General features: G+C 41.9%; 1 protein-coding gene across 6 annotated transcripts; it reads right to left on the bottom strand.

Annotated features, from left to right (window-relative positions):
- Nucleotides 1-3944: 3944 nt before the first annotated feature.
- Nucleotides 3945-17462, bottom strand: LOC100548705 (P2R1A-PPP2R2A-interacting phosphatase regulator 1). 6 transcript variants are annotated; one of them, XM_003208336.5, is made up of 10 exons: nucleotides 17026-17462; nucleotides 15346-15424; nucleotides 12026-12082; nucleotides 9732-9775; nucleotides 9598-9652; nucleotides 9082-9174; nucleotides 8459-8547; nucleotides 7778-7842; nucleotides 7076-7172; nucleotides 3945-6033 (listed from the first exon to the last, which is right to left on the bottom strand). In XM_003208336.5, the coding sequence occupies exons 1-10, from the start codon at nucleotides 17139-17141 to the stop codon at nucleotides 5874-5876; spliced, it is 855 nt and encodes a 284-aa protein (XP_003208384.3). In that variant the 5' UTR covers nucleotides 17142-17462; the 3' UTR covers nucleotides 3945-5873. The 6 variants fall into 6 exon arrangements, with proteins under 6 accessions (XP_003208384.3, XP_019473694.2, XP_085086770.1 ...); XM_019618149.3 differs by having other exon boundaries at nucleotides 7778-7839; XM_085230644.1 differs by lacking the exon at nucleotides 9082-9174.
- Between the last annotated feature and the right edge of the window lie 9 nt (nucleotides 17463-17471).

Raw genomic sequence — 17471 nt, 5'->3', positions numbered from 1 at the left:
CCCACCACACCTTACAGCTGAGGCAGGATTTCTTTTGTGTGAGAAACTCCTGCTCAAAGTCCAGTGTTACATTCCAGGTGAACATTTATCCCATTTCACATTTCATTGCAGAGATGTTTAATTACAACATTTCTACTGCTTCGTTTCACTATGACTGCATTTGGTTCATACATACAGATTTATAAGGAGTCGATATAATAAATATGCTTTGATTTGTATAAGAAACATTTTGGAAGTTAAACTTTCCCCTTCTGCATGTTATAGGTCACTTTTCTGGACTTTGTGCACAGAAGCACAAGGAAACCACACAGACATTGCTGTTTAAAAAAGGATGAGGTTGAATTTACATTAATAACGACTGTAAATTTCTTACATGTAACGCACCTTTAAAGGGCAATAAAAACGTTACTTCAGCTTGATTGCCAGCAACTGAGACTGTGTCATCTATCAGCATCAGGTGATAAAGAAACAGACAGTAATAGATCTTAAAAAATAAAGTGTTGGTTTGAGCTCTTGGTGTTCCTCCAGATCTGTGCTACAGCCAGAGTTCTTTTCCAGTTAGACACAGAGGCAGGCACGGCTTGGAGTTTTCCTGCTGCTAGGAAGCTGCATTCTTGTAGCTTACTAATTTTATTGTATTGTTATTTTTAATCACCTGCGCTGCTAATTTGGAGTTTCACGAGACACACGTTGCCAACATTCATTTTCATGGGATTTAGAAAGAAGCAACCAGCATGGAACAAACACCTTGAGCAAAGAAATTGGGAACAAAGAGTTATCAGCAATCAAGAGAACTAAAACATTGGAATGTTTCTTGTTCAAGGTCAAGCCGGGACCAACACACAGATAAAGTTTCCATGCACAGCATAACTCAGCAGCTGTAGATAAAGCTCATGCTTAGGCAGAATAAACATGAAAAAAATGAAAATTTTGACTCTCTCGTGTCAGGGAGATGACAACATAGTCACAGATCTACTCTAGCATTGGAGAAGCGAGACCTGAGCACAGCTGCAGTTTAGAACTGGGGGAATGCATCACCTCGTGCCACAGCAAGGCACAGGGAGACACTGGGTCTCCTCTGGGGTGGGTGTACAAGGCTTAAAACACGTTCAGGATGCATTTATCTATCTGCATGCACACACCTCTGGTATCCTGAGGCCTTTTGACAGGGCTGTGGCAAACACTGGATGCCTCTGGAAATAAGACCTGAGGCAGTGAATACACTTCCTCTTCAAACACCAGGAAAAATAGTTAAGCGTTCACGTCATTTCCCATTCCTGACTGCTTAAGACAAACAAAACAGTCATTTCCTTGAGATGAAGAAGTATTTTGAGCAGACAGGAGTGCTTTAAGATCACCCAGCAGAAACAATCAACTTGTTTACCCATGGCTTGCTATGGCACTGCTATCTCAGACAAGCAATGCTGGCAGGCAGGAAATGAGCGCTATGAGGATCCTCTCCAGCTGCATCCCTCCCAGCAGCTAGAGGTGTGATGCACCATCTCCTTTAGATGTTTGCTTGTCCGATGAGAAAATGCTTACATTTCCCCCTTTGTTCTGAAGAAGCAAATCACAGAATGCTTATAACTACAGTGGAGCCAACACAACCTTGCCAGAGCTCCAGGGACAGGGAGGGCTTTTCACACCCTCACTTCATCCCAGCAGGGAGCACAGCTGATGTCCCTGAGGCTGGAAAGTGGGCCCAGCAGCCTTACACAGAAATAGCCTGAAAAAGGACTCACCTACTGCCCACATTTCTCAAAATGTGCCCAGGGAACATAAGCAAACACACTGTCAGCTGGTTACAGTTCCTGCTCTTACTTGACCAGTTGAACGGTGGCATTTGTGGCAACCAAGAGAAGTCATGCAAAGAGCTGTGCCTGCAACAGCAAAGCAAAGAAATGCTTTTTGGAATCAACTAGCTAAGAATTCTCAAAGTCAACTGCGTGTAATTTTATGTTCATACATAGCAAATGTGTGATACCAAGCAAGCCTCAACCAGAGGGGGGCTGTGCAACAGATTTGGCAAAAAACTGCCATATTTCAGTCTTTGTTTTTCAATGCACTCTGAACATACACAGCTTTCAACCTGCAGAAGCTCTCTGCTGTAAGCTAATGAGCTGCTCTGCTCACTTTAAACAATAAACCAAAGCTAACGTATACCAGCTCTCAAAGTTACAAAGCTCCATAACCACACTGATAATAAACTGTGGAATTAAATGCAAGTGAAGTAACACAGGTTGGTCTGTGAAACAGCAGAGAATAATTACACAAAGGAATATATTAAGCAAGAGCAAAATCATGATTACAGCAGCACAAATGAAAGCAATGGCTGCCCTCAGCATGAAGAAAAGGCTGATAAGGGCTGCCTGAGTAACAGGTTTCCTGTGACACCTCTGTTGTGGGATATCAATTCAGACACGTCCAAAACGAAGAGCTACTGCTGAAGTCAATGTGCTTGTAATGAAAGGATCTTGATTTATTTTTAGCAGGAAGCTTCCTGCATCAGTTTCAGTGCCACCACCTGATTTAAGCTACTTGAAAGACTGGAAGTCAAAACAGTGCACTATTTTTGTGCCACAAAAACCAACGCATGATACATACACCATGGTTTTGATTTTCCTCCGCAGAGGGGGGAAGCAGCAGTAAGAACCAGATATCCAAAGAATAGAACCTTTAACTCTTCCTACGTCAGTTCATGTCCAGTGAAATGACAAATATTTACATGCCATAATTTATCACAGGAGAGAGTGCCAAATTTGCCTGAAGAATCTTCATGGCCTGCCTGTTTCTCAGGCCCAGGTTCATCACATCCAACAAGGATGCTTATTTTCAGAAACCACAAACCAAACGAGAAGTGAGAAGACTGTACTGTTACAGGTTCAGAACAATAAAATCATCCACAACATAATCCTTGAAAACAGACGATACACAGAGAAGCGAGGTGGCAACTGTTATATCTAGCTATTGAACAGTATGTTTCAAGCAAAGTGCTTCTCTTTGGATTGAGACAGTTTTAATTATAGAAATTTAACTGTAAACATTCAATGACACAAATATTTTAACTCTGTGCTTATGAGAAGAGGGAACAACTTAAACTCCATCTGACAGCTGGTGACAAGACAGGGTACGAAGAGCTCACATATTCTAATAGCAACTCCTGAACCTCTCTGTTTTAAGTTCCAAATGCAACATATGCAAAAACATAACAACAAAGTGAACGCTTTTCAAGTGACAACTGCTAAGAAATGCTCAAGCTGTTACGTAGTTTGAAGCTGGCTGGTGGAGCTCCAGGAGTCCCTTCTGTCTACAGTGATTTCATCAGCAGCACTGGGCTCACAAACACACAACTGACCCGAGAATCACAAGATTGCCTCACAAGAACACATAAGACTCTGCAGATCTATTTTGTTTGTGCAAGTCAGCTATCACTTACACCCCAGTCTTCTGAAGAAAGGTGAAAAGAACAAGTTTAGGATTAGGTTCCCATACTAATGATCAGGAGGACAGCTGTTGGGTATTCAGATGAACCGACTTGCTGACAACACACAGAAAACCCCAGCAAATTAATCTGGCTGATGCACTGGCTCATTTTTCCTGGCATTTGTATCACTCTCCCACCATGAAGTATCTATTCCTCTGCTAAATGCAGTAAGTGCTCATTCCAAAAATACAATCCCCTGAGCATTGAGCATGGGCACGGTTATCAATGTTCCCTGGGCAACTGGGGAGGTAAACCACAAAGATTACTTTTTGGAAATGGTTTTATTCTTCAGTTTTCCAAGAGTTGTGCTGCAGATTTTAGAGCCAACTTCAATGCTAAATAAACAAGGGTGGAAATGCGATACAATAGATACTCTGAGTTCGAAAGAAAAACATTTAATCACAGATTAAAATAGTAATGCAGTTACCTTTCTAACACAGCACAGAAACAGAAAACCATGTTTGTTGTTTTTTTTTTTTTCCATTTATTGGCACTTATTTGAAAAGCATAAATATCCAACAGAAAAAAAGACAAGTTGATTTACACACAGCCATGGAACCCCCCACCAATGCATCTTTCTTGTAAGATTGGAACAGACACCCAGGGGGCCATTCTTAAGAAGAAAGTAAGCTGAAAAAGTCAGTCCTGCCCTCACCACAGAAGAGTGAGCGCACAGCAACTCTTTGGCACATCTCTGAAATTGCAAAACAAAACTATGCCATATTAGATGGCAAGGAGACATTACATACAAGTTCATCCATCGGCCACAGGGCAAAGGACAGTCTGAATAATAACAGAAAAAGAATCTGCAGGCAGGAAGTTGGCTACTGCAATAATTTAAAAGGAATTAAATCAGAAGCAAGCCATGATATACCTTACTTGAAAAGTGTAAGCTATTAAATAGGTTCTATTTTTTTCCTACAATAAGGGTAACTAGTTGTTGGTCCTAAAGTCACTAGGCAGTAAATCATCCATTTCTACTTCTGATGGCTGCTGTCCAAAGCTCCATCCATGTGAATATTCTGCAGCAGAATTCAAAATGGGCTTCTCTCCTACTTGAGAATCTTTCCAATCTTCTCATTAGAAAGATTTAGCATTCAAAAAACAAAGCATTTTGCTATGTTATTGACCTCTCTGGAGAGAAGGCTTACAACCACATGTACAAAGGAGGATCCAGCTGGGGAAGTTCAATTCCATAGCAGGAATCAACCACCAACATGAAGTTGCCACAGGAATGTTTGGAACAGTTCTCTATGCTGGTTTACAAATTTTTCCTCTTGGCTGGGGAATTTCAGAGTTGAAATCAGGATGCCTCAACCCAATGACTTTTCCAATGAAGTACGAGAACCCTGAAAGACGGCGGATCACCAAACTCTACACTTCCAACCAGCACCCAAAGCTTGTAACAGCAGAAAAACCCTGGTGCTGTTATTCAAGGCAGTAACATCAAGAGATTAAATTCTGAGGTGATCTGATCACCTGAACCTGTATAAAAGCTTTCATTGTCCCTCTTTGTTTTCATCCATCAAAAGTCATGTACAAGGACAAATACTGTTTGTTAAAATAATGCACTTTTGGAGTACTGAATACTAAAAACTCACAACTTAATGTTTTGTGCTAAACATGATAACTATTTTTCCCAATGAAAAGATTAATGGAGCTTCTACCACTCTAATACATCATGTAAATTAAGAAGAAAAAAACACACAAAAACCCAGAAGGTTCCACATTAACTTTGGGTTTAGTCACAACAGCAGTCCTGATCATGAGTAAAATCCAAGACACACATCTAAGGTGACAATACACCAGCTTGTCCTTTTGGAATCTAATTAGAACAACAGAATTCAGTAAAGTCCATCCCAACAGAATACAGGGATCAATTATCCCCCCCCCCGATATTCTCTCTTTCATATGTAGAGCAACAGCAAAACAACCTAACACACACTGAGGGAATAAAAACAAATTAGTAAGCTGCTTCATTGGTTTAAGACTGAGGACAAATGTGAATTATGTCACTACACAAAGCACCATTTCATATTAGCAAGGACGCTGCCTCTTGTCTGCTGGAGAGCCAAGTCTTCTGCATGCATACAGTATTTGTAACTTACACCATCAGGAATAAATCCATAGGAAATCAACAGCTTGGATACTGATGTCAGCATCAAACATGTTTGCAATTCAAATGCTTACTGTATTTCAGTAAATGTCATACAAATCACTAGAAACGTGAATTCCTCCTCAAGGAACTATTCTGGAAGTTCTCAAAATAATGACAGTTCTGGAAGTTCCTATGAGGAACAGAATCACATAAAAGACTCAGTTACACACAACAGGAAGCCTTATTGATATCCAGTCTGTTTCTTGGTATCCATTAGCAGACATTTGCTTCTCAATCGATAGGTAACTTAGCTGTAAGATCTACTGGTAAAAATGGAGATCTGGAGTCAGAAAGTGACACTGGAGAGCCGGTGCTGGCGCCAGCTTCAGCTGGTGAGTCACAGGAAGAGCCTGCACTGCTTCTGTTGTCATCAAGGGCGTGCGCCGACAAACTGAAAGCACAGAGGCATCAAGAGATGAGAAATGAAGCCCTCCAGTTTTTCTTAAAAGTTCCAAATATCGGCGTCTACTCATGATAAGCCCAAGTCAAGAACAAGCGCACACCTCTGGAGGAATGGTAAACTTCATATTTGAAGTAAACCTGTAAGGATATACCTTGCCATCTCTTTCAAACAGACATAACATCTGCCCCTTTCTCTTCAGCTTACCCCAAAATAGTTCACTGATTTACCAGCGTTGCAAGCTTTACTCCCATCTCTTACAAGGTCCTCATGTATCCAGATGCTCTTTCCTGCACATTTCACAGTATGCGAAGCACTGTTTCATCACCAGTGATGACAACAAAATGTTTTTTAAGAATTACCATCTTCTAAAATAAGCAGCAAATAAAACCCATACTGCCATGGCTACTACGAACAGGACATGCAAAAAAGCTGTTGTTTTCAAATACACCTATTTTACTATCACATTCCAATGGGCTCAAAGCACCTGTGCACTTTAGATGACACCATAAACAATCTCACCTTGATACCCAGGCATACCCTAGGTATTACTAAACCCTCCCAATTAAAACACTAAATTCCCTTGCTATTTCATTGGCTATTTTTTCATTAATGTTTTTTATCTCCTCCTAGCAGGGATGGTTGGGGTGGTCCAGTATGACTAAGAACAAAGGGGGAAAACAAAACAAACAAAAAAATCCCTCCCACCCCCCCAGAATTAACATCTGTATTTAATTACAATTTGAAACTGGATTTCAGAACTTGCAAGCCATAAGGAATCTTTTCCTAAAGATTTTCAACTCCTATATACCTGAAGCATGTTAACAGACAAAGACTGTCTATCTGTTCTAGAAATTCTAAAGTTGAAGGGAATCGTAATGTCTGCTTGCTATGACACCTTCAAGGCTTCAGAAACACAGGATGTTTGCACTGATTCTAAAGGAATATAACTCCAAGTGTGAGCATTGCTAGATGAAAAAGAGACTTGTAATGCCTCTGATGCAACCTGCACAACAAACAGTGTGGCAATTACCATCCGCCAAGGTCTGGCTGCTGCAAAGCTTCAGAGGAAAGCATATTGGTGGAGCCTTGGAACAACCTTTTTGGATGATCTTCCATTTCAGTTACACCTTTAGTAAGAGAGAAAGGGTGATAAAAATTACTACTCACTTAAACCAACATCTACAGAGCAAAAACCAGAGGTCCAAACTTATAAAGTAACACTCCATAAGCTGCAGTATTAAAAACAGAAGTTTGATGCTGAAATTTTAAATGTCATTTCTTAGATACCTTTTAGCCTAAGCATCAAGAGAGTTTAAATTATGGACTGAGATATAAGTATCAGCTATTTGTACGTTAGAAGAGAACGTTTTCATTTAATTCAGCTCAATCAATTCATTGACTTCTACCAGCCAAGCAAAGAAGCTGAGAAAAAGTAAAGCTGTTTTCCCTCTTGCAATTAATGAAAATGAAGTTCAGGATTAATTATCATTAAACTTATCACTAAATAACTACAGCTGTGCAGATACATTGGGTCAGAAGCAGCTTTACTGAACAGTACTACTAGTTTATTGCTTCATCACCACAAACAGTTCTATTTATTTAGTAATCTGTCACACCTTTATTTCCAGTCACTCTGCATCAGCCAGTGGAACAGAATTACAAAGAGCTATATATGAATTGTGGCAAAAGTAACCATTCTGCCTGCTGTCCTAGCCAAAAACAAATACTGTACCTTTTCTTTTTATTGGCCCAAGAACACTTGGTCGAATGCAGTTAATTGGACTCTGGCTTCTCCTGCTAAAAGAAGGCAGATGCTATACTGATATCACCATTACAAGGGAAGCTTAAAAACATGTAAAGAATTGAAAGATTTTCAGATAACAAAGTGCTAAGTGGAATAGAGTAAGAAAATAGGCATTAAAACAGCCTCTCCAAAATAGTTTTCTGTCATTTGCATGTATTTAAAAGAAAGACCAGGGAACATAGTCCTTCACAGAAAAAGTTAGGTCTCAGTATTTCACAAGTGCAGCAGTCTGAAAGCTCAGGCAGGACTTTGCTTGAGTGTTATGGCACAATGAAACCTAATGGTTTCCTGCCTACATCACTCAGAACAAAACAGAACTCATAACAAATCCTAAATCTGTTGGTTTTTTTCCCCTTAAAATTCAATCTAGTTACTCAAAAAGAGCAATACAGACATGATATTGCAAAGACAGATGCTGAAATGTAGCCCGCCTTCCCTGCTGCTATAAGGATTTCAACAGCCACTTTAAGACACAGTAAAATCTAATGTTCAGATCAAGTTGCATATAGGAAATATACTTCAACTATTTACATAACATTTTGGTATTTCAAAAGCCTTGTGTGAATAAGCTGTGCCAGTTTCCTCTTACTGATATGATCTGGAACTTACCTTGAAAATCGCCTTGTTGGACTTGGGCTGGGACTTGGAGGTAATCCACTGCTACTCACCAGACTTTGCAAAGATGGTGAGAAGCATTGCTGAGAGCAGAAGTTTGTGTTATTTACATTTAGTATCACACCCATACAGTAGAAACCAATCCTTATGCAGGTAAATTAGCAACCCGTTCCAAATTTAAAGCAACCCATCTAGCTGGCTACACTGAGATAGTGCTTTTGGTTACTGAGAAAGAAACTGAAGTTGGACAGATTCCATTTTCATGCAGAATGCATGCAAGTTGACAAGCATTTATTCCATCTCAGGCTGGTTAAACACACCAGTTAATAAAATAAGAACGTGTGCCTCCTCCTCTTGTTTTAAATTGAAAGCAAATTCAATTTCTTTACCACAAACTGCGGTGGAACACTGCGCAGAAATTCACATCTACAAGGCATACAGCTGCTAGCTGGGAGTTTCAGTTTGAGTTTTAGGAGGGTTGGGTTTTTTGGTTCGCTCTAGTTTCTGGTTTGCAGCTGATGTAGAGAGGAGCAGGTGGCTTGCTCTCTCGCTACTAATTGGATTGAATTTAGTTAGCACTGCTCAGGACAAAACTTTTATTACCATGTTTTGCTCACCTTCCCTATTCCTCTGGTAGGTGAAGGAGCTGGAGAGACTGGGACAAAGTCTACTTGCTTTGGAGATGATGATTTTTCAAAATCATTGTTACTCTGTAAACAGTGCATACAGTTAATCTTGTGAGCAAGTATCTTCACATGAGAAGGGCTGTTTTGTGTAGAACTGAGTACGATTCAAAAGTTATCAGCCTTCATCCTCGTGATTTTTTTTTTTCTTAGGCAACTATCTATAAAACAAGCCTTAAGCATTACTTGTTAAGTATTAGAACACGGAGGAAAATTTGGACATGCAAACATCCATGCAGTTTTCCTTTGACATTCCAGCCCAAGGAACCCACAGGAATCCTTGAGCAACTGATAACTGCGTGCCTCACTAATGTGAAAAACTGCTGGTCAAAAGCAGTGCTACATAAACCACCTTAACTGTGCTTCAACTATACAAAAAAAGTTGATGTCAGTTTCTCTAGTGTCCTGATACTGATAGCAGGAATACAAATTAAAGCACAAATGCATTACCAGGCTCAAGCTCTCCTCCCATGACTGGCTCATCTGCATTGCTACTTGCACTTCTCTATAAAGAAGAAAAGAAACGTATTGCCCTAGGCCCATAGAAGACTGGATTAAGTAAGCTAGCTTCCCTTAACACTTACCTTTCATGTACTGTTTCTCTGTTCATCAGGTTCATTCCTTCTTCCTAAAAAATAGATGGAAAATTAAGACCAAAAAAAAAAAAAAACAAACCAGCTTTGCTACAGAAAATCAGGAAAAAATGATTTTATTTTACTTCAGTATAGAAATTTTATTCAATTTAGTTAAGCAACAATAACCTCCAGTTCTCACAAGACAAAGAGAACAGAGGGAGAAAAAAAGGAAAGAAACATGTCAAAAGGGACCATCAAGAAGTTGGGAGTTGGCTGTTTTTCACACTGTTTTTTTTAATTCATTTTCACTCTATCAAAAAAGTACTTCAAATGCAGAATACCAACCAAAAATCCTACATATGCTGGAGTACCTTTGGGCTCTTGCAGAATACTATTTCTTAAAGTAGAAACATGCTTAAGGACACAACTGGATTGACAAAATAAGGAATACTCCTTATTCTATGTGCTAGTATCCAACCAGACTGCATCTCATTGCTATACAGTATATGCAATAAATTTGGGATTTGCTGTGTTCTTCTAAAACATTCATACAGTATTATTAAAACAGATCAGAGATGATGCATTAAACATTAACATGACTCAATCCCCTCTTAGGTACGCGTGCATCGTTCCTTAAAACTAAACAAACACTACAGTCCATTGAGTGAAGGAGTAAATTCCCCAGTTCAGACCAGTTCAAGAATAAAAGCTGAACTGAATACATTCACAATGTTCATCATATGTAGGGAGAGCCCTACTAACACAGTTAGTTGTGTGCTTTGCTGGGATTTGAAAGAGATGAGAAGTGGAGCACGTTGTTCCCGTGTGTGCTGGGAAGCACACAGCACAGAGCATTTCAACTTGTGAATTTAACCAAGTACAAGTTAGGAAATGTCAGCACTCAATAAATGTATGGAATAACATTGAATACAGAAATATCTGAACTCAAAACAATTTGAGTCATCAAACTTTATTTCATGTAATAAATAGAGCAGAGAAACCACAGGCATTCATCTCCTTGTGCTCATCATATTCATATATTTCTCCTAAGTTTTTCTATATTGATGAAGACAGCTTTAAAATTGACTTGAGTGTTTCAGAGTCTCTTGAAGCCAGTACACTGTTTGCATAGTAAACAAAAGCAGTTTTCTTCGGGGTTACTGATGCACACATCTTAAATATCTGAGTGGGATGCAGAAGCACCTTACATCACTTCAAACATCATACCCTGAAAATGCTGTAAAAACAAAAGTTTCAGGCAAAGTAAGAGAACTAGCATATCCATTGAAAACTTGAAAGTTAAGAGCAAGATCAAGCACTTTCAAGCTAGTTCTGTATGTACTTGACTGCCAAGAAGTCAATCACAGGACTGTGGGAGGGATGAATGAGTTGGAAGGGACATGAAGGGTCATGAAGCTCCAACCCCCTGCCACATGCAGGGCCACCAACCTCCACTTTAATACCAGCCCAGGCTGCCCAAGGCCCCATCCAGCCTGGCCTTGAACACCTCCAGGGATGGACGGGGCATCCACAGCCTCTCTGGGCAGTAAAGAACCTCCCCCTGACATCCAACCTAAACCTTCCCTCCTTCAACTTAAAACCATTTCCCCTCATTCTGCCAAGGACAATATTTAAAATGGAGGAGCCACAAGAGTTCAAGTTTGCTAGTTTTAAAACGTGCATCTTCAGCCTGAGCTGTGCTGTGGGTAGCAGTGTTATTTAAGCCTGCCCAGACATTTGCCATCCTCCCTCCTCCTCCATGCTCTAACGCCCTTCCCCTCACGCTCTAATGGCACAACCACTGATCTGGATGTGAATCTTATGCACATTAAAAGCTGCCCAGCCAGGAGAGTCTGAACTTTTTTTTTTTTTTTCCTTATCCAGTTCTTTTTCCGGCTGCAGTGAATGCTGTGCCAACACAAGTTGTCATTAGCCTTAAGTGTTTATGCTGGCCTGACTGCCAAAAAAACTCAGTGAAACTTTATTGGAAGGGTTTACATTACAGGTTCCTTCCTAAAGTGTCAATTCTAAGACTCTTTCCCTCTTTCAATTTGAGTCTTCTTCTCACTGTAACACGTATTTGTCTTTTTACAGAATTTGGAACACTGCAAACTAAATATAAGCTTTACTTTTGAACATACCTTGAAGCAATAGAGCACTGCAGACTCTGTACTGATTCGTAGCAAAATCTGAAGTCATTTGAAAGACACTGCACATTAAACACACACCAAATAAAGCACAAAAACAACCCAGTCACGTATAAATAATTTCATATTTAGAGATTAGAACCTAGAGATTCTCACCTGTTTGATTTGATGAAGACGGCTGCTAGGAATACGGACAGGAGATGATGGCACAAACTGCAGAACAAAGCAAAACATGACTGAAACACACTTACAAACCACAGGAGAGGGAGGGGGAGGTACAGAAATGCAACTGTGTAACGCTATTCTAAACTCAAACTATATACAAGAAGGGTTTTGTTTGTTTAAACAGCATTTGTAACACTCTCAGTAGGTACAAACTCCATGAAGCGCTCCCAAGAACAGGATCATAGGCACTTCCACCTTATACTGCTGTGCATGCTCACAGGTAAAGTTTCACTGGTGCCACTCTGGCAGACAGCACGACCAAAATAAGCAGTCAGCTGCCCCCGGTGCCACTGCCCTTCCATTTCTGTCCCTGCACTGCCCTCTCTCTTCTGCCAACAAAAGCATCCGTGGGGCCTCACAGCAAACCAGCAAAAAAGGGAAAAACAAACGCAGGGAAAGCTGTTGCTGAAACAGCGGCTAAACATTTAACCGCAGCCTGAAGTGCTTTGCCTTAAAAGAAAAAAACAGTAGGAAAGAAAACCACAGCATTTATTCACTAGATGCCACTGATGTGTTCTGAAAGGAATTGCAGAGATCCTGAGCGCAGCTGATCCCTAGGCAATACATGTATTTACCAGAAATGGCATAGCAGCCCCTGTTGATGTCATCATGAAAGAGTCTGAGACTTGGAAAAGTTCATACAGCAAGAAAAGCTCCTAGAACTCAGCTAAGCAACTGGGACAAGCACCATAACAGCCCGGAGATGGGGCCAGAACATGCACTTGTGTTACCTAAGCACTCTGACAGCTCCCACTGAGAACATTACAGTTAACACAACACTTCAGAAAAATTACTTCTTTCCCATTCAGCTTAGCACCATGTGAAATATTAATTGAACTTAGAATTTATCTGTTGAAATAAACTCTTTAAATTGACAGCTTCAGTCATTTACTGAACACTGTAACCATCTTTATTACAGCTTAAACTGCAATAAAACCTAGATTAATTTTTCTAAACACATAAAAACTGTTCTGAAGTACATTTTATCACCTAGATACTATGAAATTAAATGTATCAAGACAGATGTCAATCTAGCATCTTAGAATATTCTAAGGCCAAAAAAACTACACTTCCTTTGCTCTAGCATGAATACCAGGGGAAGTTGCTTAGGGTCCTTAATGCTGAAGGTTAATTACGTTCCAGAAACTGTTTAGCTGCAGCTGATCCTGGCTTAGGGCAACAGGAGGAGAGGATAATCTCTAAGTTCATTTCCAATTTCATTCCCCTTGCCATGCTCAACAGAACCAGAAACCAGCCCAGCATTCAGAGAGACGAGGCACCAACCTAGCTGCTGATAAAGCACCTGATTTTTAGCATAAGTTTCAGCTGTATTTTGTCAGCATCTGATCAGCAAAGAGTGAAGAATAATTACAAGCCCAAAAAACCGACTTATATGAGGCCACAGGGACATTTCCTCATGGGGTCAGCGTTTAATTAAGTCTCTGATGCATGCCTTGTGGAGTCTGAAGGGAAGTCTTGGAAGGATGTAGTCTCATAGAGCTCCAAATGCAAGCTAAGCATGGAGGAAGAGCCCTTTGTACAAGAAAATGTACAGCAGGGTTAAGAAGATGAGAAAAGGGACACAAAGTTCCTTTGTTAGCTCTAAATAAATTCTTGTCCTTAAGCACCATGTCTGTCTTTCCTAAAAAGTTTCCATCCTTAATAGAAGAGTATACCTGCTTTTCAGCTTCTGGGACAGCTGTAAGAACCAGCCCCTCAGTGCACCAGCTCCTGCTTCTCAGCAAGTTACAGGCAATCTCCCCAAGTTAGAATTCTCTTTTTTTTCCCCCCAACAATTGAGGAACTTCAAGAAGAGAACCTAACAAACTGAGCTTTACCTTCAGTTTGTTTCTCCTTTACTCTGACCGTAAAAATAAATACATTTCCTGTAAGCTGCAGCCCTAGAAAGTATATGAAAAAAGAGACACTCGTTTAATAATTTGTTACCAGAATAGTCTATCAGGATTTATTTCTCAATAATCTTTCTACAACTTTACATTGAGTATCCTGAGTCTGTTACAGACACAAGCCTTTGCTTGTGTAGCTGTCTGTCCTGCTTTTAAAACAGAATGTTAACAGAGGGACATCAGTCAAGGGAATATGAGTGTCCATTCTTCAGCCGCTAGCATGGAGCTAGCAGATAACTTCTAAAGCACTGCCAAGAGGCAGCTAAGAAATAACAGGGTAACTGCAATCAGCTCTGCAGGAAACTACAACACTGCAAAAGAAACCAAACAGGGAAATCCACAAATCAGAATGCACCAAAGGCCATCATGGTAGCATCACTGGGTTATGCGGTTTTTCCCCACACTTAATGGGAAATTGTTGCTACCCCCCTCCTACCTGAACATTAGCTTTTCCAAAACTTTAATACTGACTGCAGCTGAGCATTATCTCATCTCATACATCTGTTTTTCCTAAGGCTGTTCTAGGGGAAAAGTTGCGTGGAGCTGGCAAAACTCCTTTTTGTTGGAGGAAGCAACTGCCAACATACCCCAGCCCTTCTGATAAGGACTAGCAAACCAATACATGCAACCTGTGCAGGTGTTCTCAATCAGTCACAATCACACCTTCTTACAGCTTAATAGCTTACAAATTCAGATTTTTGGGAACTGTAGAAACAACAGCATGATAAAAATTGAAATGTTTCCAAGAGGTAGAATTCCTCATTTAGAGGGTCTCAAGCTCTGCGTTCCTTCACCCAGTTCTACCTCATTACATCAGCTGTAGATTTCAGCAGTATATTCTGACTTTAATAGAAAAAGAACTTAAAACTGGAACATGACTGCACTTGTTTTTTAAGCATCAGAAATTATGAGCACATCTATACAACCAGCTTTCTTTGCTGTCCTACTCTTAGAACATCTGCCTGCATCTCCATAACCAAGTTGTGGATGCCCCATCCCTGGAGGCACTCAAGGCCAGGCTGGATGTGGCTCTGGGCAGCCTGGTCTGCTGGTTGGCGACCCTGCACATAGCAGGGGCTTCAAACTAGATGATCTCTGGGATCCTTTTCAACCCAGGCAGTCTATGATTCTATGAAATTACTATGACAGTGAAACATAAGTACTCTCCAAGGCCAACCAGCCTACAGAGAGCACTTCACTACAGCTACAGTACACTAACGTCAGAGCAGAGCCCTGTTTCTGAGCATGTGGTTAGTTTCAGAGATTACAAACTCCTTTCCTTCTTTACTTCAGTTTGCACACTTTGCTTTGGGCCTGATGTGGGTGCTCTAATCGTGTCCTTACCAGACTGTGACGATTCATAACCGTGGTGCTGTTCCTGCGGGTTCGCAGAACGCTGCCCTGGAACACCTGTGAGTTATCACTGTGAAAAGAAACATCTGTCAGATGCAAAAGCCATTGCCTTCCCATCAAAAAGCACCTCTTGCAATGAGCTCAGTTTCAAATGCTATGACAGTTATCATCTCAAGGTGAAGCACAACCAAGTCCCAGCTACTTCTATTCACTGATTTATCTCATTGAGCCTAAAAACAACTAGAAAATTACAACAGACCCTTTCTGTGGGAACTCATTATGTTTGGAAAGGCTTACAGGCATCATTCAACAGAACAAGTTTGTAGTAGCATATAACCAGAAACCAGCTTCAGTGGCAGCAGAACATAACAGTGCAGCACCTCAGTAACTCTTATCATGAGGAACAGTTACATTCTGAATTCTCTTTCAGCAGAGGTTAAATTAAGCACGCTGCAAAAACAGTGTTTAAAAACCCCTGAGACTTTTGGCTGCAGCGATGCCTTTAATCAGGAAGCAACACATCAATTTAAATGATGCAGGATTAGGTATTTGACATATGCACAGCTCCTTTTCCAACACAATCCTCTTCCTACTGATTCCTAAACCAAGTTTCTCTGGCCATCGCTAGTATTACCAACAGCAATTAATTAGTACTTAATGATACTAAAGGAATTCAGTTTTTGCAGAAACTTTGAGTCATGTGTATGGAGTCCAAAAATCAGTGCTTACCGGAAAGAAGAAGTAGGGGGGTGGAAAGATTGATTTGGCATGAAAACAAGAATCAAAAGTTGACAGAAAGGTAAACTCTGTGCTCTAAGAAATGCCAGCTGGAGGAATTCTTACCAAATCTGGTACCAGGGAAATGGGGCCGGTAGGCAGCCACGGAGCACAGCAGCAGCCCAGGAGCTGAGCTTTGTTCCAGTTTGCTCAACAAAGCCATTCTGGGAAAAAGTGACGTTTCTTGCCAAGAGCTGCAATCTCGCAAGAAGAGTTTTCTGCTGGAAAATTCCTAGCAGGCAAACCACTGCAACCACCTGCAATTAGCTCTGTCGGGTTTCTGTGCCATTTGCATAAACACCTCACAGAGCGGATGCAGTTTTAAGGCGAGAGCTCTGCTTACCTTTCTGTCTGCCTAGATCTTGAATTAAACGATTTGTTTACAGTGTGGTGAGGAGATTTTAGGGTTTGTTGGTTGTTTTTTGTTTTTTTTTTTTTTAACTTGTGTCCCTGAGGAGCAGCCATCACTCACAGCACTCCGGCCCTGCTCAGGCCGTGCAGGGACAGCTGCTTTCTTACAGTTACACAAACCAATCACAGTTCTGCTTACTTAACCTCAGCCCACGGCTGGCCAGGCAAGCACGAACGCTTTCTGAGTCGCAGTGTGCACTCAGTCGTTTTGGTATGAGGTTTATGAGGTTTACGAGGTCTCTTCATCGCCAAAAAACGGCACTTGGAGTTGTAAAATGAACAGAACGCTAAAACACAGAACCGCAGAGCGGTTTGGGTGGGAAGGACCCCGAAGATGACCCGGAGTTCGCACCAGCCAAAGCAACGCACGGGACACCGGACACCGCTCGGCACTGAGTTACAGCTGCGGTACGGCCGGGTCCCGCGCAGCGGCGTCACCGGAGCGCAGCGCTCGGACTGAGCCCGCAGCCCGGCCGCGCTCACCTGAGCCCGTGGATGAGGGGGGCGCTGTTGGATCTCCTCAGCCCGCCGCCGTCGCTCGGGGCCGCGGCGCTCCCCGGCGGCAGCTCCAGGTCCAGCTCCATTTTCTCCTGAGCCATCGCGGCGGCTGCGGCTCCGGCTCCTCCCGCTCCGCCGCGACGCCCATTCACTGCCGCCGCCCGCCGCGGCTCCTCGTGCCGCGGCCGCCCTCGCAGGCCCCGCGGGCGAACGGGACCCAGCGAGGAGGGCGGCCCCAATAGCTCCCCATGCCGGCAGCAGCCCGAGGGCCGGCCCCTTCACACAGCTGCTTTCGCCGCTTTCCGCGATACCGACGCCGCCGCTACGGAGGGAGGAGCGCCTCAGGCCGGACGCCCCCCTTCCCCCAGCACACCCAGTGCGCATGCGCCGCAGGGTGCCCGCACGGCGCCGTGCGGAGGCGCCGTGTCGGC

This window comes from Meleagris gallopavo, chromosome 9, assembly GCF_905368555.1.
Source record: "Meleagris gallopavo chromosome 9, MGAL_WU_HG_1.1, whole genome shotgun sequence".
Taxonomy (NCBI): Eukaryota; Metazoa; Chordata; class Aves; order Galliformes; family Phasianidae; genus Meleagris; species Meleagris gallopavo.
The sequence above is the reverse complement of the archived record's forward strand: the minus strand, read 5'-3'. Positions and strand labels throughout refer to the sequence as shown.

What these genes read in the sequence shown, in the direction of transcription:
- LOC100548705 (XM_003208336.5), bottom strand. Translation starts at nt 17,141, where the DNA reads ATGGCTCAGGAGAAAATGGAGCTGGACCTGGAGCTGCCGCCGGGGAGC. An exon ending in GGGAGGAGAGCTTGAGCCTG is followed by an intron (nt 9,175 to 9,597) that starts GTAATGCATTTG and finishes CACTGTTTACAG; the next exon opens with AGTAACAATGATTTTGAAAA. An exon ending in CAGCCAGACCTTGGCGGATG is followed by an intron (nt 6,034 to 7,075) that starts GTAATTGCCACA and finishes CTGTGCTTTCAG; the next exon opens with TTTGTCGGCGCACGCCCTTG.